The sequence below is a fragment of the Lytechinus variegatus genome, chromosome 14 (genome assembly GCF_018143015.1).
Source record: "Lytechinus variegatus isolate NC3 chromosome 14, Lvar_3.0, whole genome shotgun sequence".
NCBI classification, from domain to species: Eukaryota; Metazoa; Echinodermata; class Echinoidea; order Temnopleuroida; family Toxopneustidae; genus Lytechinus; species Lytechinus variegatus.
In genome coordinates, this window is record NC_054753.1 from 20911094 (window position 1) to 20933892 (window position 22799).

At 35.3% G+C, this 22799-nt stretch overlaps 1 protein-coding gene and 1 pseudogene across 1 annotated transcript; both read right to left on the reverse strand.

Annotated features, from left to right (window-relative positions):
- Window positions 1-3368: 3368 nt before the first annotated feature.
- Window positions 3369-6458, reverse strand: LOC121428034 (annotated as a pseudogene).
- Window positions 6459-16580: 10122 nt separating this feature from the next.
- On the reverse strand, window positions 16581-20306 carry LOC121428163 (E3 ubiquitin-protein ligase TRIM71-like). The gene is made up of 2 exons (XM_041624759.1): window positions 19671-20306; window positions 16581-17913 (listed from the first exon to the last, which is right to left on the reverse strand). Exons 1-2 carry the CDS (start codon window positions 20304-20306, stop codon window positions 16645-16647), a joined length of 1905 nt encoding a protein of 634 aa, XP_041480693.1. The 3' UTR covers window positions 16581-16644.
- Between the last annotated feature and the right edge of the window lie 2493 nt (window positions 20307-22799).

A 22799-nucleotide genomic window follows, 5' to 3' on the forward strand; every position in this document is an offset into this window, starting at 1 on the left:
GTTGATCTGTTTCTTTGATTTTTCTGTTTTCACACAAGCGATCTTGTTCCAAAGGTTTCATTCTCCTTTAATGAAAAAAGAAATCCATAGATTCAATTCAAGAGGAATAATCGGTATGTGCTCGATAAACTTCAATTTTAATCAAATATGCATTTTTAGATAGTAAACTCTAGATTGTCCTCTCGAAATTATTTTCCCTGGTTTTCTATCCTCACCATTTAAATATCTCATAAAACAATCGAATATCCATTTACTGTCTCGTTTGCTTTGATATATGTATTCTACAGTTCAAATACATATTGGCCTAAGAGAATAACACAATCGAATATCAAAATGCAACCTATGTACGTGTATAATGTAATAACATGATTTGCAGCTTTAGGGACCTTTCTTCTGTAATGGTGATTCTTGATTTAAGTAGGATACAAGATATTTATTCTACAGTCAGCATATTAAGAGAAAAAATATTTTTCTATAATATATTATATAGTTGGTAATAATCTATACCTATACCATTCCCATTTATACAGTATGTAAGTCTACAATGGTCCCGTAACACAAAGGTTGCGATTGATCGTACGCTTGGTATTCATGATTAATTGTACATTGTAGTCATCAATCGTAGAGATATTCATCTAAGATGGTTTAGTCCAGGATAGGCCCCATAGAAACTTGACCAAACCTGGTGGGTGTTTCATAGAGCTGTTCGTAAGTTAAGAGCGACTTTAAGAACGACTGGTGATCCTTTCTTGTGGTAAATGGTATATACATTGGCGATGGTTACGCGCGTAAGAAAGGTTCACCAGTCGTTCGTAAAGTCGCTCTTATCTTACGAACAGCTTTATGAAACGGCCCCCTTGTTTTTTTATATATACAATATTTTTTATGGTTTCTTGTCAATTCGAGGGTGCTGATCACGAATCTGGATGATGCCACTCGTGTAACCTTGAGCATTTTCCGCAAATTGGCAAAATCCAATATGGCCGCCAAAATATGCAAATTACCCATAAAAATCCTAAAATTGTCCGCACATTGGCTATGAAATGCATGGAAGCGTGTGGCAGGAGTAAAATACACTCTGAAAAAATAATTTTTGACAAAATATTTATTTTCCTGATATTCAAAATGGCCGCCATAGTCCATTGTATACTCTATTATGTACAATATGAATAGGAAAACTATTTTTTACAAAAATGAGCACTAAACCGCAAAAATCGCGATATATGAACGAAGTAATATTATGCAAATCATCATTACTAACGAGATATATCATTTATTATGTCATAAATGGGAACATTTCTGCATTTTGATGTCTAAAATGGCCGCCACTGGCCCAAACAGTATTGCGTACAATGGAAATGGGGGCCAAAAAATTCACCAGAGTGATCACTAAAATGCATATTATTAAGATTATACGAGTGGAATACTGACTAAAAACATAATTGTTAACGAAATATATTATTAATATGCCATGTATCTGATGAATGTTTTATTTAGATATTCAAAATGGCTGCCAAAGGCCCTAAAAACATTATCCATAAATGAGAAAGTGGGGAAAAGAAATCACAAGAGTGATCACTAAAAATACATAATTATATGTGATAAATTCATGGGATACTGTTTAAAAACGTATTTTCTAACGAAATACATCATTCAGGTTAAAAGTTTGTGTTAAATACTGTATTTTTACTTTCAAAATGGCCGCCAGAGACATTAACAGTGTTATGCACAATGCAAAGTGGGAAACCAATATTCACAGGAGTGAGCACCATAAATGCAGGTATTAGTGATCTATGAGTAAAATATTGTCTGAAAGCATAATTTCTATTAAGAGATATCATTTATTATGCCAGATAGGTGATAGATACTGTTATTGGAAAGTCAAAATGGCCGCTACAGGCCCTACGATATTATGCACAATGTGAATGGGAACAAATTATTTCAGCATAATTTGGCTTTGCTTGGCCAATTGGGGATGTATGAGTGAAATATCGTCTGAAAACATGATTTATAACAAAATATATTGAAGTCCCAGGAGGTAACTGTAAGAAAGACCCTGGATACATTAAATTTGGATTTATCATAACTGCGCAGTAGTGCAAAACTAAAAGCAATGTGTGTCGAATGTGCTGAAGTTATTGTCAAATAATGAAGGCGCTTAAACCGTCAAAGCTTCAGAGACACCTAAACATAAAACCTCCGAAGAGTGTTTCGAAAGCCAAAACAGTGTTTCGAGAGGAAAAACGCTGGATTTAATACACTGCAGAACACTGCGTACAGATGGGGGGGGGGCACTTGACCCCAGATATTTCATGACCAAGAAAAAAAAGACAAAAGGAAATAAAAAAAAAGGAAAAGGAATAAGGGTGAAACATATTATTTTTTTAATATTGTATCAAAATCTGACACAAACTCAGATTTTTGTAATAAAAATGTCGAAATTTTTGCTTGCTCGCCATGCTCGCTCCCAACATTTTATTAATTGTATGCGATACGCCATATCAAGCCCCCTCAATTTTTTTTGCTCATAACGCCACTGCAGCAGAAGATCATAAAGTTATGCACTGATATGCTCCTTACAATAAATTGTCGAGACAATCTTTTAGTCGATCGAGACAAGTAGTCACATCCTTCAAAAAAAAAAAGTTTGGTAGGAGGTGGGCCTCGAAAAAAATCTGAGAGTCAAAGTGGTCCTCGAGTAAAAAAAGGTTGAGAAGCACTGTTATAGACAGTCCAAAAGAAAGCATCTTATCATTCAATCATCCACGATAATTTAACTGAATAACAACTAGCGAATAGGCAGGAGTATGTTGGTAGGAATACTTCGCATGATGTGAAAGCAAAATGGTCTAATAGTGTTGAGTGTAGTCTTTGTGCTTATGTTACGTTTATACCCCTTATGCACAGTAAATATATTCATTAGTATGTATGATAGTAATTCTTTTGATATATTTTTTAATTACGTTCGCTAATTACTTTGTTATATTTCAATAAATGCTTAGTTATATTTCAGTTTTTTAAATAGTAATTTTGCTATCATTGATAATTACAATAATAAGCACGGTATGCCTGTTTGTTGCAGACGAAATTGTATATTCAATACTCGGAAAATTGGTGCAAAATAATGTATAGTATTTATACTTCATCCATTGATTCATTTTCGTTATCACTTCTATCACTCGAATATTGTCGAATTAAATTTTAAAATTTACATGTTTTATCCAGCTTCTGGCTGCGAAACATGTTCGTTTTTTCAACATTTTCTACGAATTAAATTGTATGTTATTTATATCACATTAAGTGATATTGTCATTGGATGAGGTTATCACATGGTAATATACATGTAATACTGAATATCGACACGTGTAAAAGTAGATTTGTATTATAGCAGGATGAAAGCACGTCAGTTTCCATACTACATGGTGTGATATAACGTAGATTACAGTGATACCTTCATGAAATATAACTTCTTGTAACAAGCAAAGGCGAGCATGTCTGGAGAGAGGGAAACCAAGTAACACCACCAAGTATCCAATGTCATATTAAGTGCATTGAACTCAACTCTTTCCTTCAGGTTCAGACCATCAAGATCATAGAGCCTGATCACGACGCTACTATTCTTCTCATCAACACTCGCTACATACACCCTGTCCCGCTCATCCACGGCAGCATACAGGTAGACACCCTCTGGAGCTTGTAGAGACTCACCAGCATTCCCATCCCTGTCATAGACCGTCACCACGCTTGGATAGTCCCAACATGAACTCGTGACGATCAAACCCGTCCTGGTGGTAGATGCGTGCTCCGTCTTGTGCTTTGTTTGAACAGTGTGTTTAAGAGTGGATCCTGTCGGGTCATAGATATAGACTTGTTTTCCATAGTTAGTAATGATGATTTCATCTGATGGACTACTGTTAACTCTGAGAAGATATCGATTGTCTCTCACGTGGATTGTTGCTTTCCTAGAGCCAAGGGGAGAGTAGATGTGGGCTTCTGTAGAACCAATAGACACGCATAACGCCCCGTCCCGTTGCAAAACCAGATCATAACATTTCATGTCATTTAAGGCTAATATGTTACTATATCGCTGCTTACCATCATTTGAATCAATGATATCAATACCTTGTGCATAATCCCCATACACGATAGCGACAGTGCTATTGGAGTACCTTGTCATACCGAACATCATTCCCCGTAGATCAACACACTGAATGACTTCTATCTTGGGATCTGAACCTGAGATGCTCCCGAGGTCAAGACGAGTATCGTCTGCTGGATTGAACCTCTTCCAATTTGCTTTCTTCTTAATAGCTTCCGCAGAAGTGTGATCAGTAACCTCCTTCAGCATGGCATCCAGCTCCTCACAGAGCAAGGTATGAGCAGATCATGTGTCTGTCTCAAGATGACCCAGTCTGTCATTATCTAACAAAGTAATTGAACTACAAATACTCTTGATTCTCTGTCGATCTTTTGACTTCAAGACGTCGAGGTCTTCATCAAAACTACGTTCTAAGGCATGTATTTGGTCGGTGAGATTTCGAAGATTTTCTTCCAGCTCCTTGGCCTTAATGCTGTAGGCTTGCTTGACATCATCTAGTAGTGTCTGCACTGCAGTGTGTACCTCATGACGTTGTATTTCTATGTTCTGAATGTTCTTCTCCAGCTCTGCTTTCTTGTCGGCACATCGTTGGGCAAGGTCTGTCACCTACGAATTGAAAGTGTGATATGTAAAAACAACGAGTTAGATCTAGAAATATTTCATAAAGGTGAATATAACAAATGCTAATAGTATAAAACAAAGATAAGTCATACAGAATGTCACGACAATCCTGAATAAGCTTGAAGAGAGACAGCATATGATCACAAAATTGTTTTTTTTATATTGAAACAATAACGATAACAATCATCAATGTAGTTCAACATAAAGAATAAATAACAAAATTAAATGCAACAACATTTTAGATGCTGATGATAGTATTACAAATTATTATATATCATTGTCAATCTGTATTCAACACCATCTATATTTTTATTTTGTTAATCAATATTGATGTATATATTCTTATTCATTATATCATTATTATAACTATCATTATTCGTGTTAAAATTAGCAGTAGTAGTAGAAGTATCATCATCATTATCTTTGATATTTCATTATTATTAATATTATCTTTATTTTTACTATTACTGTTCTTAATATCTTATATGTCTTGAAATTGTGATTCATCGTCATCGTCATCACAATCAAAATCATTATTAAAAGTGGTATGATCTTTGGTGTTAATTCTTATCAATTAATTAGTTTTCATCATTTTCTGCTCAATGATCGCCCGGAGTATTGATAACCATGTTAAATCTACCTATTATACACACATAAAATGCTGAGCAACATACTTTCCATTGTGTTTGGTGATATTTGTAAAAAAAATATATATATACATGTTTATATTCTGAGCAATTATTATCCAATTGAGCAAATTTATTACCGAATTAATAGTTTTATTACCAAATTTTGACAGATAGTGTGTTACCCAGTGATGGTTAATAATTGATCCTTTTTGCCTAAACTTTTTAAGGGTGTACGCTTTCAAAATGTTTCATTTTTATACAAGCTGTTTAACTTTTATACATTACTTGTTAAAATAGAATTTAAAGTGTTCAGACTCTTAAACAGCAAAGTTTGATTTTTTATATATGTTTTCAATTGAAATTAAGCATGGTTGTTTGAAATTCTAAACACCTCCTGTAAAGTATACATAGTAAACAGCGATGTATACAATATCAACCAGCATATTTACTGTGATAATTATGAATAAATTTACCTTCCGTCGCAACTCCTGCTCAAAGTCAACCTGGTTCTTGATTCCATGAGCTTTATGACCAACAAGTACACACTTGTGACAGACGTGGACCTTACAATCCTCACAAAACATATCTTTATTCTCTTGTCTGTGGATGGAACACTTCTCGAATAAATGACCAATGCTGACCTTCCCTTCGATGACATCATCCATGGATACAATCTCATGGTCTTCGAAGACGACTGTAAGATGTTGATGACAATGTAAGCACTCATCACACATGTAATAATTACATGTTCTGCAGAATGATACAGCGTCTTTCAGAGACTTGCAAGGGGTGCATTTCTGGCACATCTCAAGGACAGCATTCATCCCTCCACACTTGGCGTGGTAATCGTCTACGCATCCGTTGATGGAGACATTGAGGCGGAGATCATCGACACGGTTGGCAGACAACTTGGTGATCTCCCTGCAGAGAGGACAGACCATGTGATCAAGGTCCTGGTGGGTTAGGTCGTATTTCTTGAGGCATCGCCTACAAAATGTGTGTCCACATGAAGTTAAGATCGTCGCCTCGACAAATATATCAAGACATAATGGACATATCAGGTTCAGTGAAGAGCTTGAAACTTTGTCTGATTCACACTTCTCAGCCATCGCTAAATCAATTCACGAGCATGAGATTTAAATTCCGACAAATAACATACAAGTCAAGTCAGTACTAACGCATTGAAACGCCAGGTTCGCATTACAACACAATGATCACTTCATGTTATTGCTAATATGTTGTTCAATACAAATTCAAATCAACTACAAGAGTAAAAAAAAAAAACACACACCCGATTCGAACTTCCTGTAAATAGTACCGGGTATTCCCAGCTACATTTGAACCTGACTAACTCATCAAAAGAAGAGGAAGCAACTTTCATTGAAGGAATAAGGGTTTACTAGGATGTCTGAAAATTGAATTGATGATAAGCGCCAGAATTTTATTTTGTAAAACCTTTAATTTGTCAATGTAAGTCTCAAAAGTATAATTGCCCCATACAACATTACAGTAAGTCAGATAGGGAAGCACAAAGCTGGTATGTATGTAAAGTTCCTAGAAAAGTCTCAGACAAAACACATCTTAATCTACATATAGCACCTACACCTCAAGAAACCTTTCTACACACTGACTTTATGGGGTTTCTAAGTCAAATGTTCTTCGATAATTACTCCTAGAAATCGAACATGCTCACTACGAGCAACACTGTGGCCCCCAACATTAAGAACAGTTTCTGGAATAATAATTTTGCCCCTAGAATCAAAAAATAATACTTAGGAAGCACTTCTCATCTCATGGACAGAAGTAACTCCACTCTGAATCCGTAGCTCTCTGGAGATGTTGTACCGCATTCCTTGCTCGTGTCTCCACCGCTGTACTCCCCATCTAATTGACAGCACGTTCGAATTTGTAATGGTGTAGATACCCCCACATCCAAACTTGTCACCGACCCAGACGTATACCCAGACATCTGGTGTTTTTTCATCGTGGATACCAAGACATCACTCAGTCCGACTCCAGTGTGATCAATGGCTCCGAAGCAGTCAACTTACGTAAATGTGATTACTGGTCTGCCCCCTCCCCCTGTTAGTGGAAGGGTCATATTTCCTTTCATCTTCTACTGACCCAACCCTTATTTCTGATCCTGCTGCTCCTGCGGATCCCATCCAGACTTCTTAAAAGGGTCCTGTCCAATGAGCCCTTGGTGGATATCCTGTCACTGTCTGATGCATCTCCGACTAGGCCCAGCTCGGAGGGACGTCTCCCCCATGTGCCTTAAGGACTGAAGAGGCTTCTTGTTATCTCTAGGTCGAAGAGGTCGACATCTTTCCAGGCCGCCCTCCAGACCCAGCTGAGCGGGACGTTTCCCATATGTGTCAAGAGAACTAGTGAGGCCCTTGTTATCATCCCTACTTCGAAGAGGTCGATATCCCTTCTGGCCGCCCTTCATGGTTGATTATTTTTTGTTGTTGTCAATTTATTCTATAAAGGTTGTGATCTATGAGCTAGCTCTTTTTTCCAGCTGAGGATGCTTAATGGTTGTTTACTTAATAACATCCCCTTTTTATATTTTTAATGCCGAGTTTAAATTGGGTAGCACTAGGGTGATAACAATAATTCCATTTTGGCAAGCCACCTTATAGCGAGGTAGCGAAGCAATAAAAGTAATTTTCTTTCAATACCAGTAGGTAGAATCCCTTTAATTGATGTTGACGTTTTGAAGTATATTCGTGTTCGCAAAAATAGGTTTAAACCGGAAAAACCGTTTTGAAGAGGAAGGAGGTAGTGCCTTTTATGTGTCTTGTTTTTCCTATAAAAAACTTTTTTTACAGCGGTATTGTAATTTATCGGAAACAGGGGTGGGAGATCAAGGAATTATACTGAAAGTGGGGAAATTCAATTGCTTACTTTACCAGCATTGTGATAGTGCATGAATGTATTCTGAATTTAGACTGTGTTCTAAAATTTGCATATTATTAGAGAACTTGAAGACATGAATGGGATACTGCATTACTCAATATGTGTACATGCATACATATTGTCGATATTCATTATTGTCTTTTGTTAAGGTACACCCATTTACATTTACACCGTGCTAACTGAGGCGCGGCTTTATAGAGCCTCAGTTAGCACGGCGCCTCAGTTAGCACGGTGGTCAAACTAGGGGAGGGGATAAGTCCCCCACCCCACCAAAAAAAAAAAAAATATATATATATATATATATATATATATATATATATATATATATATATATATAATGATAATAGATAAATAAAAAAAAATGTGGAATAAAATAAGATAAAATAAAATAAATGAATAAATAAATGGATAAATAAATAAGGTTGGGGCACAATAGGACATGCCCTCGAAATATTTGGAATTCTATTTCGGTTGATTTTTTTTTTGACAATCGTATACGTGAAATAACTTTCCTTACACGTCAGACAATGCTTAAAGTGATCATTCCCCCCTCCCTCCCTCTCTCTCTGTATATACCTCCCTCTCTCTCTGATTGCCTCTCGGACCCCCCCCCCCCCCTCTCTCTCTCTGTACATACCTCCCCTCTCTCTCTGATTGCCTCTCGGACCCCCCCCCCCCCTCTCTCTCTCTGTACATACCTCCCCTCCCTCTCTGATTGCCTCTCGGACTCTCTCTCTCTCTCTTTATATACCCCCCTCCCTCCCCCCCTCTCTCTCTCTCTCTGTATATACCTCCCCTCCCTCTCTGATTGCCTCTCGGACTCTCTCTCTCTCTCTTTATATACCCCCCTCCCTCCCCCCCCCCCTCTCTCTCTCTCTCTCTGTACCTCCCCTCCCTCTCTGATTGCCTCTCGGACCCCCCCTCTCTCCCCTCTCTCTGTACATACCTCCCCTCCCTCTCTGATTGCCTCTCGGACTCTCTCTCTCTTTATATACTCCCCTCCCCCCCTCTCTCTCTCTCTTCAATTCGTAAACTTACGAGTTCGTATTTAAAATGGGAACAAACTCAATTGAGTTTGATTACATTCAGAATTTAATGAAATCTTAATATCAATAGAATCAAAAGGATAAATTGAAACTTCGTAAGTATGCGATTTACATGAATACTGATCAATCGTTTCGTAAGCAAGCTCTCTCACTGTCTCTCCTCTCCTAAACTAATGATAAAATCACTTGACTTTATGATATCAATTATGCAGCTGTAGCTATTGTAGTGGTAATATCGGATTGATCATTACTTCTACATTGTTGTTTGGTGTGGTTAGGTTTATTATCAGAATAACACCAAGATAATATAGAGTGTACAGGAATAATTACAAAAGCGAATGTTTTAACATGTACAAGATACAGATGGATCACTCTATTCAGAGCCATTCATAATGATGATGTTCTTCCTATAGAGGTCTAATCACAGTAAAGAGAGAAATAATATGACAATATACATGAATCAATGAACAAAAACGTATTTGTGTATACATTTAAAAGCAAAATAAGCATATAACCCATGAACGCGTGATAAACAAAGCATGTGAATAATTTACTTTAAGCCCCTCTTTACCCATTGATAAATAAAATCATTCTAAAAATGAAATATATGTACATGACACATACTTATGTGACATATATACATAATAACGTTAAAAGACTAAATTGCCAATTCAAAGAATAACTCGACTGCATGCATTTCCCCTCCAAAAATATTTACAAAGAAAAGCTAATTTAGGACAGAAACGTACGTGCAAGAGTGATCCTTTAATTTCATGCAGGATATACTACAGAATGGAAACAAAATGAAAGTTCTATTAAAATGTCACCTACTATTGCAAAGTTTTAAACATACTCCCAAAATATACGTTATCTGCAGATGAGGTGTAAAATAATTCCGAGGAAATATATGCATATTCAACTTTTAATGGTGCATGCGAGCATGAATGTTATGAATTTCGCTTAAAAGGGATCTTTTCTCAAAGAATGTGTGATAATTTCCTCTTGCAAAAGAAACATTTGTTCATTTTCTCGATCCGTTTTCAGATTCATACTCGAATCCCTTCCCAAAGTAATAAAAACCAATGACATCGGTAGCTAAGCGAAAAACAAGTATTTTACAATCATATTGATAAATGGAAACATAATTCAAAACAATTGTTACTAAGAAATCCAATGAGCGTATCATTTCATTTGGGGATTCTCAATTTAGACTGCTGCTCTCATTGTGCCAAGTTCCTTAATTTTAAAGGCACAAGTTAACGTTATAGACTTGAATTAAAAAAAAGGAGAGATGAAATATGTACATAAATGCCTTTCTATCAACTTAAAAACTCTGAAGCCAACAAAAAATTCAAAAGAAATGCTTTTGATACATTAAAATAGAAAATTTTGTGTAATTTCTATCATGCCGATAATAATATAACACATAGTGTATGTGTGAAATAAAGATGGTGTTTCCGATCACTTTATATTTCACTTGTTTTAAGTACAAAATAATGATTTTCGGACGCTATTTTTTATTTTTTATTTTCATTATTTTATTTATTCATTTGTTTATCTAATAATTTTTTTTTTATGGGGGGGGCTTCATTTTTGTAACATAGCACAGACACGGGTGATAAATGGGACCTCGCAGGTCAGATTTTTTTTTTGAAGTCAATACAATGTTAGCAAATGCCTTTCACACAAACCATTGTTTATACCATGGATATGAATCATATTTTGCTCAGGCATGAGCAAAAAAATCAAATAACTGGTGTCACCTGATAGTGAGAACTTTAGAATGCCAACCATTATATTTCTAAAAAAAAGCTTATTTATACTTAGAATTGTAACTTTTTAGCATATAAATACACAAATTAAGCAAATCTTCAGACATTACGGGAGAGGAGGGCATCATAGAATTGATATCATCATGATCATATTGAAAAAAACCCCGGGGTAATAATAATAGCAGGGCCCGCTGGGAGAACAGTTTTCAGAACTAACGTGGCTTCACTGCGTAAATATACCTATATTATTATTATTATTATAGAATTGAGCATATATCAAGACAGATTTAATATTCTCCCAAATTCCTAACTACAATAATGTTCAATTATCTGTTTTTATGCATTCTTATTATAACAACCTTTTGCCTAATAATTTTGACAATATATTTTTGCAAACCAACATATAGATGTACATAATACTAAGAAATTCAACCGATACTCGTGCAATATATGGTCACTATTCTTTCTCAAACAATATAATTTTATGTAGTTGTCCCATTATTTGGAATAAGCTCCTCAAAATATCAAACAGTGCAAAACTGAACAAAGCCTTAAAAGACATTTGAAAATCCACTTAATGCAGAAATTATAATACTAATAGTATACTGATATAGATTCAATTATTATATTCATGTTATGTTTGTTTGATCTGTATTTCCAGACTGCATATGTTTTTATTGTGTTGTTTTGTGTTGAATTCATGATCATTTATTTAAATGTCCTTTGTTACTTTCTGTGATCCTTCGACTATTCACAAATATTCTTATTTATGTTAAAATGTATTTTATTTGAAATATCCATATTTCTTGATTTGTATGTTTTTTCAATGAAGATTTTGGTAAATAAAGTTTCAATTTCAATTTAAAGTGAATAATAAAGCGTGACTGATATTTTGATATCATCATGATCATATTGAAAAATACATGTGACATAGTGTGAACATGATAATGAAAATGTACAAATTTTATGTTAAGCAAAGTGATTTTATGTTTTGATTTTCCTCGTAGGCATGGTAGGAGACAACAGAGTATACTCTACATAATATTTAGGTTATAATATATTATATAGGCTTATGATCGAATTCAGAAATAGAAAATTTCGCTATGCCAACAATTGCTCATATATATATATACAGCTTATCATATCTCATATATAGGCTTATGATCAAATTCCAAAACTAATAGAAAAATTCGCTGTGCCAAACATTTATGACTCATCGCTTGAATAGTCATTAACTGATAAATAACATTTAAAAAAATATGGTAATTGATATTTACATTCCACGATAACTATTAGTAAATGAAATATATATATATGTATACAATGTATCAATTAAATCATTAAAATTCATTTTGCCTGACCATCGCTATCAGAATACCAGCCAATGTGACACATTGAACAGTATCCTGTTTATGTGATGTGGTCAACTAATAACCTATAATGTATATTCAGTTAGAGGGCGCACTCATGCTGAGTAATAAAATACCCTTTCTACCAGTAAGAAATCTCAACTACTCTATGATGTTCGAGTCAACCACAACATGAAACAACAGTGAGTGAACATAATCAAGGAGCTCCTTGACATAATCAAAATGTACAAATTTTACACAGTTACAAAGCAGTAAAAAAACACATTGTTTAAGTATGTCACTCTAACAACAAGTTGTTTAAACTTGTTCTGTAATTCTAAATAGGTTCATTATTGCGGACTGAAATAATCGCTAGAGGGTATTCATTTGTCTCGCAATCGACTATGGTCAACAAGGAAATTCGTGATCACTTTCGCAAAAAGTGTCGAAAGCTCGTGAACTTGTAAGCTAGTGAACACTTTTTGCGAGAGTGGTCACGAATTTCCGAAAGCTAGTGAACACTTTTTGCGAAAGTGATCACGAATTTCCTTGTTGACCATAGTAGATTGCGAGACAAATGAATACCCTCTAGCGATTGTTCTCTAATTGTTTAATTTTTTTCAACAACTTGTTTAAAAAAAAATCAAACAATATTTATTAGACTGTTGGGCTTAACAACGTGCTTAAAATTTGAAACAGCCTTTTTACAGCAGTATGTTATTTTGGAGCTTTTTTTATAAAGTGATTACGTTCACATTGTATTCTTTCATTATGAGTAGGAGATAACGGGGGGGGGGGGGGGGGTCATCATCATAATTATGCACTACTACAGTGCGTATCAAAAAAAGTTTACACTTAAAAAAAATCCTGTAAAATTATACATTTGTAATATCCTGAAGATTTTTCCACATTTTAAGATTGATACAGATCGATTTAAAGGGATGGTCCGGGCTGAAAATATTTATATCTTAATACATTGAGTAGAGTTCACTGAGCAAAAGGCCGAAAATTTCATCAAAATCGGATAACAAATATTAAAGTTATTGCAGTTAAAAGTTAAGCAATATCTTGTGAAAACAGTCGTCATAAATATTCATTAGGTGGGCTGATGATGTCACATCCCCACTTTCCGTTTTCTTATGTTATTACATAAAACCATAATTTTTATATTTCATAGTTGTGTGAAAAATATGTCTCCTTGTTATGAAATAAGTTGCAGCAATAAATATCTAATGCACTAAATCAGTTGTCAATCCAATTTTTCTAGTTCCTGGAGGAAAAGATTGAATAAACCTAATTTCATATAATAAAATACAAAAGAACAAGTGGAGATGTGACATCATCAGCCCACCTAATGAATATTCATGACGACTGTTTTCACAAAATATTGCTAAACTTTAAAATTAACTAACTTTGTTATCCGATTTTAATGCAATTTTCTGCATTTTGCTTAGGGAATTCTACTTTATTTAATAAGCTATAAATATTTTCAGCCCAGACCATCCCTTTAAGCAAATGACGATGTCACTGTCGAAAAAATATTTCCGCTTGAGTGAGCACCGCTTACTTTTGAAAAGTTAGTGAAAAATGATTTGCGCAGAACTTTGAAATAGTTATTCGAAAAAAGTGACCTCAATTATGAATAAAAAGTTGAATTTAGCTAGTAAAATTGGTTTGAAGACGTCTTTTACCCTTTTAACTTGTTTCCTTGCCCAAAACACTTCGAAGGGTGCATTGTGCCCCACCCCCACACACCTAGGCCATCGTGACGACATTTGCCTTACACTGAGCTGTGATTTACATGAAATGGTTTAGGCTTGGTTTTTATTTTTTTAATCGTAGTCAAGCTTGGAAAAAAGTGTGGAGAAACAAGTGTTAAATGAAAAATGAAATGTAAACCCACTTTTAATGATAAAAACTTAGTGAAAAATGCTGGAGATGTCAGATATAAACTTTTGTTCAGACTTAGTTACGTCCACAGATCCAGCTGGCACAAAAAAGGTAAAGGTTGTGCTTACTAAGTGTTGAAATTTCAATCTGGGTGACGAAATTGTTACAAAATGCTTGAATGTATCTGTTTTATTTCAACTGACTAAAAGTGCAAGGAAAATGTATGAGAAATGTTTCCCCTTGACACAGCGTGAACACGAGCATTTCTGCGCAGATTTCTGCGAGCTTTTAAAAAATGAACAGTGCTCACTCAAGTGTAACATTCTGTCAAAACTTTTACTTTCATTAGATAGATGAGACCCAAACCCAAGAATACATGTGAAAAAATTACACACATGTTGTATATTTTATAATTCCCAGGGCTTTTTCAAAGTGTAAACTGTTTTGATGCGCACTGTATAATGATCATATTCAATAGAAAAGTTCGTTGCGCCTAACGACCTGGAATTGGAGAAGAAATGGATATGGAAATTTTGACTCATCAACCGATTAAATTATGAAGTCATTACATGATGAAATAAACATGAGAATAAATATATCCGACGCTTTAAGGAAATATGTTGATGGACATATACTGTACATTACTGTACACGATAACTAAAATATGAACAAACACATTTGAATCATAAAGATACATGGCTATATGCTTCAAGGATACGGTTGCTTATAAACACACATACATGAAATCGTTGGCCTATGTTGGTCTCTCAATCCGGTGGAGTGGGTTAGATGACAAGTCAGAGCGTTAGTGCCCTTTCATACGATATTATTATCAGGTCCCTTGGAGAGGACCTTAACCCGTCGGTTCACTGGTTGATTATTAACAACCAACCAATCGCACTTTCTCCGCAGTCCAGTATAACAATCCTCACCAACACGTTTTATATATACACCCAAAATTATTTACACAATATAAACCCCTCAAAGAAAGTTTGGACATCTGTGTTTAGCCATTAATTTCTCCCAACTCCCAATTTTACACAATGCATATTTTACATTATTCAAAAGATCATTTAATTCTCTTTAAAATGATACCATGCTTGTTATGATCATGCCATCAGGAAAAAAACAGGATTCAAAAGTGTTGGATGAGGTCTGAATTAAAAAGCTGCAAAACGAGCAGAAATAGTCATGATGGGTCAATACAGAACATGATTCCTTTGTATGTGTCAATAGAGATGAAAATCCATTCAAACCAAGCCCCTGCTTCTGTAGTGATGGTACTGTGAGATACCATGGTTTGAGTCGTGGTTTCAAATACCCATGCATGTTTGTTTGTTTGTTATGTTTTTGCTTGTGCAGAGGTGTGTTTGATTCCTTGTTAATGTTGATGTTAAGGTGCATGAAAACAATTAAAAGAAACCGCTGAGAAACTTACTCATCACCAGTGAAAAAAAGAACAGTGACTTTCAATATTGTGTCATTTTGCAAATTTTGAATTTTGACCTTGCCCCCATATTTCAAGGCACTGCACCTCCATATGAACCATAATCATATCATGTAGGGTATCATTTTAAGGAGAATCAAATGTTCTATTTATTGCTATTAATTACACATTGATATTTATTAAAACCGAGGAGGGATTATCGATCAAAGTCAGATTTACAAACTTTTTTGAGGAGTTTTAGATCAATACAATAATGAAGGGGTACCCAGACTGAGAGGGACAAACAAACACTGAAAACCTGATCAAAAATTTAACAAGGAAATTTATAAGCATTGCGTTTCCTTGGTGACACTGTTATAAAATTGGTTACTGCTTTGATTTGTAATATCATCATTGTTGAAACAAATTTTATACACAATGCATTGTGATGTCCTATAATGAAATAAGAAAAGGGAAAGTTGGGACCACACAACATCAGCCCACTTATCACTGGTCATAGCTGTTTTCACAAAATATCGCTAAACTTACAAATTAATTAGTTGTTTTATCAGATTTTGATGAAATTTTCAGCGTTTTGCCATTTTATACTATGGAGTATGTCATAATGTATATTCTGATTTTACTATTTTTTGCCAGGAGAACCCATTTTTAAAGGAATTTTACTGATAGTTCTATAACATGCGTGCCTAGTCTGTATATTCCTAAGAATGTCACATGATGGATCCTACCATTGAAAAGAGATATCATGAAATTATGATAAACAATAGAATATGGAACCATGGAGGTAAACAGGATAGCTGGGTGAATACATGTTACACACTATTCATTGGGCTGTGATGCTATATGGTGTGAGACAATCTGGATTACCATGATTACAGTGATACCTTGATGAAATATAACTTCTTTTCACAAGCAAAGGCGAGCATGTCTGGAGAGAGGGAAACCAAGTAACACCAATTCCAAACCAATGTCATATTAAGTGCGTTGAACTCAACTCTTTCCTTCAGGTTCAGACCATCAAGATCATAGAGCCTGATCACGACGCTACTACTCATCCTAACAATACTCGCTACATACACCCTGTCCTGCTCATCCACGGCAGCATACAGGGAGACACCCCGTGGAGCTTGTAGAGACTGACCAGCATTCCCATCCCTGTCATAGACCGTCACCACACATGGATCGGCAAAACATGAACTCGTGACGATCAAACCCGACCCGGTGATAGATGCCTGCTCCGTATCGTGCTTTGTTTGAACAGTGTGTTTAAGAGTGGATCCTGTCGGGTCATAGATATAGACTTGTTTTCCATAGTTAGTAATGATGATTTCATCTGATGGACTTCTGTTAATAACTGTGAGAAAACTTCCCTTGTTTCTCACGTGGATTGTTGCTTTCCTAGAGCCAAGGGGAGAGTAGATGTGGGCTTCTGTAGAACCAGTCGACACGCAAAACGCCCCGTCCCGTTGCAAAATCAGATCATAACAATTCATGTCATTTAAGGCTAATATGTTACTATATCGCTGCTTTCCACCATTTGAATCAATGATATCAATACCTAGTGCATCGCTCCCATACCCGATAGCGACAGTGCTATGGGAGTGCCTTGCCATAACGTGCATTCCTCCCCGTAGATCAACACACTGAATGACATCCATCTTGGGATCTGATCCTGAGATACTCCCGAGTTCAAGACGAGTATCATCTGCTGGTTTGAACCTCTTCTCCTGTGCTTTTTTCTTAATAGCTTCCGCAGAAGTGTGATTGGTAACCTCCTTCAGCATGGTATCCAGCTCCTCACAGAGCAAGATATGAGCAGATAGAGTGTCTGTCTCAAGATGACCCAGTCTGTCATTATCTACCAAAGTAATTGAACTACAAATACTCTTGATCCTCTGTCGATCTTTTGACTTCAAGACGTCGAGGTCGTCATCAAAACTACGTTCTAAGGCAGTTATTTGCTCGGTAAGATTTCGAAGATTTTCTTCCAGCTCCTTGGCCTTGATGCTGTAGGCTTGCCTGACATCACCTAGTAGTGTCTGCACTGCAGTGTGTACCTCATGACGTTGTATTTCTATGTTCTGAATGTTCTTCTCCAGCTCTGCTTTCTTGTCAGCACATCGCTGAGCAAGGTCTGTCACCTACGAATTGAAAGTGATATAAACAGTGAGTTAGATCTGGAAATATTCCATGAAGGTGAATATAACAAATGCTAATAGCATAAAACAAAGATAAGTCATACAGAATGTCACACGACAATTTGAATAAGCTTGAAGAGAGACATCATATAATTACAAAATTGTTTGTCACATTGAAACAATACCGATAATAATCATTAATGCTGTTCAACTTCAAGAATTAATAACAAAATTAAATGCAACAACATTTTAGATGCTGATGATGGTATTACAAATTATCATATATCATTGTCAATCTGTATTCAACACCATCTATATTGTTATTTTATTAATCAATATTGATTTATATATTCTTATTCAACTTCAACGTTTCATTGCTGTAAATGCCAGACATGTCGACACTGTAAGGTTCGTTCACCTCCGGGCCAGGACTCAGCGACTACATTGCTCTGCAATCAACTCATTTCCCCGGAAGAGTTGCCCGAGTTCCTGCGCTCGGGAGTGGCCGTAACCGCTCTGTCAACATGGCTGGCACAGCTAAAGAATTATTTTAGCACTGTGTAATTTGGTACGATTTTTTTCTTACCTGTTCTTTTTTAACATTTACCTTGTAAGTAGGTCTACCTGTAATATATAGGCCTACAGATTAGAGGCTGAATTCCTAATTTAATTTAGATGTTTATTCTTCCTTGACACATTATAGCTACATATTAATTTATAACTAATTCATTTACAATATTGTTAGGAAGTTTCAGGTTTTTCTTAAGTTAAACTGATCTTAACATTTGGTATGATTTTAAAATTTTAAATTAATGTATGTATATGTTTATAACCACTGGAAGTGGGGCAGAAGGCGTATTGCCACAGTTATTGAGTTAACTATTTCTACCACTGGCAATCCAGTGGTTAATTTCTATCTTATTGTTTATTCTTTGATATCTGAATTGTATGTATTCTTTCTGTTCTCTTCATTTTGCCAAATAAATAATAATAATAATAATAATTCATTATGTCATTATCATATCATTATTCGTCTTATCATTAGTAGTAGTATTATTACATCATTATTATTGTCATTGATATTTCATTATTATCAATATTATCATTTTTTTTACTATTACTGTTCTTGATATCTTATATAACTTGATATTGTGATTATCATTATTATCGTCATCACAATCAAAATCATTATTAAAGTGGTATGATCTTTGGTGTTAATTCTTATCAATTAATTAGTTTTCATCATCTTCTGCTCAATGATCGCCCTGAGTATTTATAACCATGTTAAATCTACCTATTATACACACATAAAATGCTGGGCAACACACTGTCCATTGAGTTTGGTGACATAAATAAATAAATGAATATATTCTGAGCAATTATTATTCAATTGAGCAAATTTATGACCCAATTATTAGTTTTTATTACCAAATTTTGTCAGATAGTGTGTTACCCAGTGATGATTAATAATTCATCTTTTTTGCCTAAACTTTTTAAGAGTGTGCGCTTTCAAAATGTTTCATTTTTTATACAAGCTGTTTAACCTTTATACATTACTTGTTTAAATAGATTGTTTAAATAGATTTTAAAGTGTTCAGACTCTTAAACAGCAAAGTTTGATTTTTTTATATTTGATTCTCAATTGAAATTAAGCATGGTTGTTTGAAATTCTAAACATCTCCTGTAAATTATACATAGTAAACAGCGATGTATACAATATCAACCAGCATATTTACTGTGATAATTATGAATAAATTTACCTTCCGTCGTAACTCCTGCTCAAAGTCAACCTGGTTCTTGATTTCATGAGCTCTATGACCAACAAGTACACACTTGTGACAGACGTGGACCTTACAATCCTCACAAAACATATCTTTGTTCTCTTGTTTGTGGATGGAACACTTCTCGAATGAATGACCAATGCTGACCTTCCCTTCGATGACATCATCCATGGATACAATCTCATGACCTTCGAATACGACTGTAAGATGTTGATGACAATGTAAGCACTCATCACACATGTAATAATTACATGTTCTGCAGAATGATACAGCGTCTTTCAGAGACTTGCAAGCGGTGCATTTCTGGCACATCTCAAGGACAGCATTCATCCCTCCACACTTGGCGTGGTAATCGTCTACGCATCCGTTGATGGAGAATTTGAGGCGGAGGTCATCGACACGGTTGGCGGATAACTTGGTGATCTCCCTGCAGAGAGGACAGACCATGTGATCAAGGTCCTGGTGGGTTAGATCGTATTTCTTGAGGCATCGCCTACAAAATGTATGTCCACATGAAGTTAAGATCGTCGCCTCGACAAATATATCAAGACATAATGGACATATCAGGTTCGGTGAAGAACTTGATGCTTTCTCTGATCCACACTTCTCAGCCATCGCTAAATTAATTTACAAACACGAGATCTAAATTCCAACGAATATAAAGCATATGTCTTTCAGTACTAATGTATATTGAAACGTCCAGTTCGTGTTAATACGCAGTGATCCAGCATCCCAGCTTCATACTATTATTGTACTTCAATAGATATTCAACTACAAGTCAGACACACCCTCTTTGAACGCTTTAAAACAATGGAACCGGGCATTAGCGGCGGAAGCCAAACATTTTAGGGGACCACCAAAAATATTTGACAAGGAAAAAAAAAGGCCATCAACCATAACATTTAGGGGGTGACGCAGGAAAGAAAAAATGACGAGCAAAAAAAAGTTAGCAACTAAGAATTAGGGGGGGGGATCGTCCCCCACCTCGAATTTAGGGGGACACGTCTCCCCGCCCCCCCCCCCCCGCATCCGCCGTCTATCAGACAGGGTAGTATCAACTACCTTTGAACTTGACTGCGCGTTTTGTATTTATTCATCGATAAGAGGTGTCATGCATTTTCGTGTATATGTGTAAAATCCCACAATGGGTGATTGTATCCTTCAAATATTGTATGCATGCAATTATATTTCTCTATCAAGAAGATATTTTATTAGGTTACCTGACTTGAATTTTCGAATTTTCCTTTATTAAAAGACAGTATTCTGTGTAACTCATTGAGAGATCTTATTTTGTAAAAAAACAAAGAGTCACTTGTCCATGTTTTTTTCATTCATATATGCAAAAATCCCGGAATGGATGATTTGATATTTCCAATATTTTATGCATCTCTTTTTCTCTATCAAGAAAACATTTTATTAGGTTACCCGACTTAAATGTTCCATTTTTTTTTCTTTAAAGACACACAGAATCTGTTTTCATCATTTAAATATCTGATTATGTAAACAAAAGTATTTTTTGTTACCATGACTTTGTTAAAAATTCCAGGATGGATGATTTTATAATTTCAATATTGTTTGTATCTCTATTTCTCTATCAAGAAATGATTCTATGAGGCAACCTAACTTAAATGGTCTATTTTCAAGAGATCTTATTCGGTAGCAAGAACAAAAATCTTCAATGGAAAATTCTGAGTCTGTATGTCGATTGATATTGTTTTGTAAAATTGTGGTTTTATGCTTTTTTACATTGTTTGAGTAAAAGAAAATTATTCAGTAATGTTTGTGTTGGGATAATTATATCTAAAAAAATATTTGTATCTTTCTCTTATCTCTGATTCTCGCTCGGGTTTCATCTCATGTGCTCCTGATCTACTCTTGTCATATTCTCTCTCCCCCCCCCTCCCCTCCCCCCTCTCCCTCTCCCCCTCCCCCCCCCCTCTCTCCCTCTCTCTCCCTCTCTTTATTTCTTTCCGAGTTTATTTTTTCTTTGTGTATTTTCATTTTTTTCATTCTGTTTTCTTATAGTAAGGGTGTATTTATCAATGTTCATTTTTGTCTTTTTTTGTTCCTTCTTTCCTTTTAATTTTTTCTACATGTAAGTTTGTTCCTGGGTACTTTCTTTGTATGTTTTCCTAGCTTTGTTTTTTTAATACCTTAGTAAAAGTGGCTCCGGACCCGTTCCTTGTACACTGTTCCTTCTGAAAAGTTAGTCAAGATTCAAGAAGTTTATTTTCATTTCCATGACAAATATAAATCAAATACAGATACAAATCAAAGTATGAGTACAAAATCCATTTACCTCAGCATAATTACATAATAACATCTTGTATAAAATAGTATTCAGTTTGCATGGAAATGAACCCTGCCAAAAATGCACTTCTTCATGCTCAGTGTTGAATATAGACAACAGTACTACAATGTTCAGCTAGCTCAGAGAAACAAACTTTCTTGTATTTGAAAGTTTGTCACCTTAATTCATTATTACATATCTAAAATATGACAAAACCTGAACACATATTATGTTTATTTTTGGGGTGGGATTTACTAACTTTGGAGTTCCACTGTAATACTGTCAATATAAATGACAAAGATTCTCATTAACATGATCAAGAGATGAATAGAATTTCTACTAAATTGTTGCTACAGTAGGCCCTATCAGTATTCGATTAATTATGAATTATTGTCAATTATCTTACTTAACACGATTTCATGTTGAAAAAATAAGACTTAAATCACCAAGAAAATATTACGCACATAGCGTACCCGAAGCAATAGCACCGTTTAAGAAGTTGGAATAGCGCCATCATACACAGTTTTGAAACCAGTCTTACTTTCTTAATAATCATTTCGAAAAACCGATATTATTGTTTTGAAGTTTCTTTCCTATTCCTCTTTGCTACTCTATTTTTCAATTTCTTATTTTTTTCTTTCTATCCATCATTGTTTCTTTCTTTAATTATTTCTCCCTTTCTTTCAGCCCCCCCCCCCTCCTCCCCCCTCCCCCTCTCTCTCCCATTCTCTTTCCTTCCTTTCTCACAGAGCGTTCGTGCATGGCCCATTTTGATAATTATTTCGTAATCAGTGTCCACCTAAAGTTCTTCCTTATCT

Excerpts from the sequence above, each read along its gene's own strand:
- LOC121428163 (XM_041624759.1), bottom strand. The coding sequence starts at position 20,306 with ATGGCTGAGAAGTGTGGATCAGAGAAAGCATCAAGTTCTTCACCGAAC. Across the intron at positions 17,914-19,670 it reads AGCAGGAGTTACGACGGAAG|GTGACAGACCTTGCTCAGCG; the intron begins GTAAATTTATTC and ends TTCAATTCGTAG.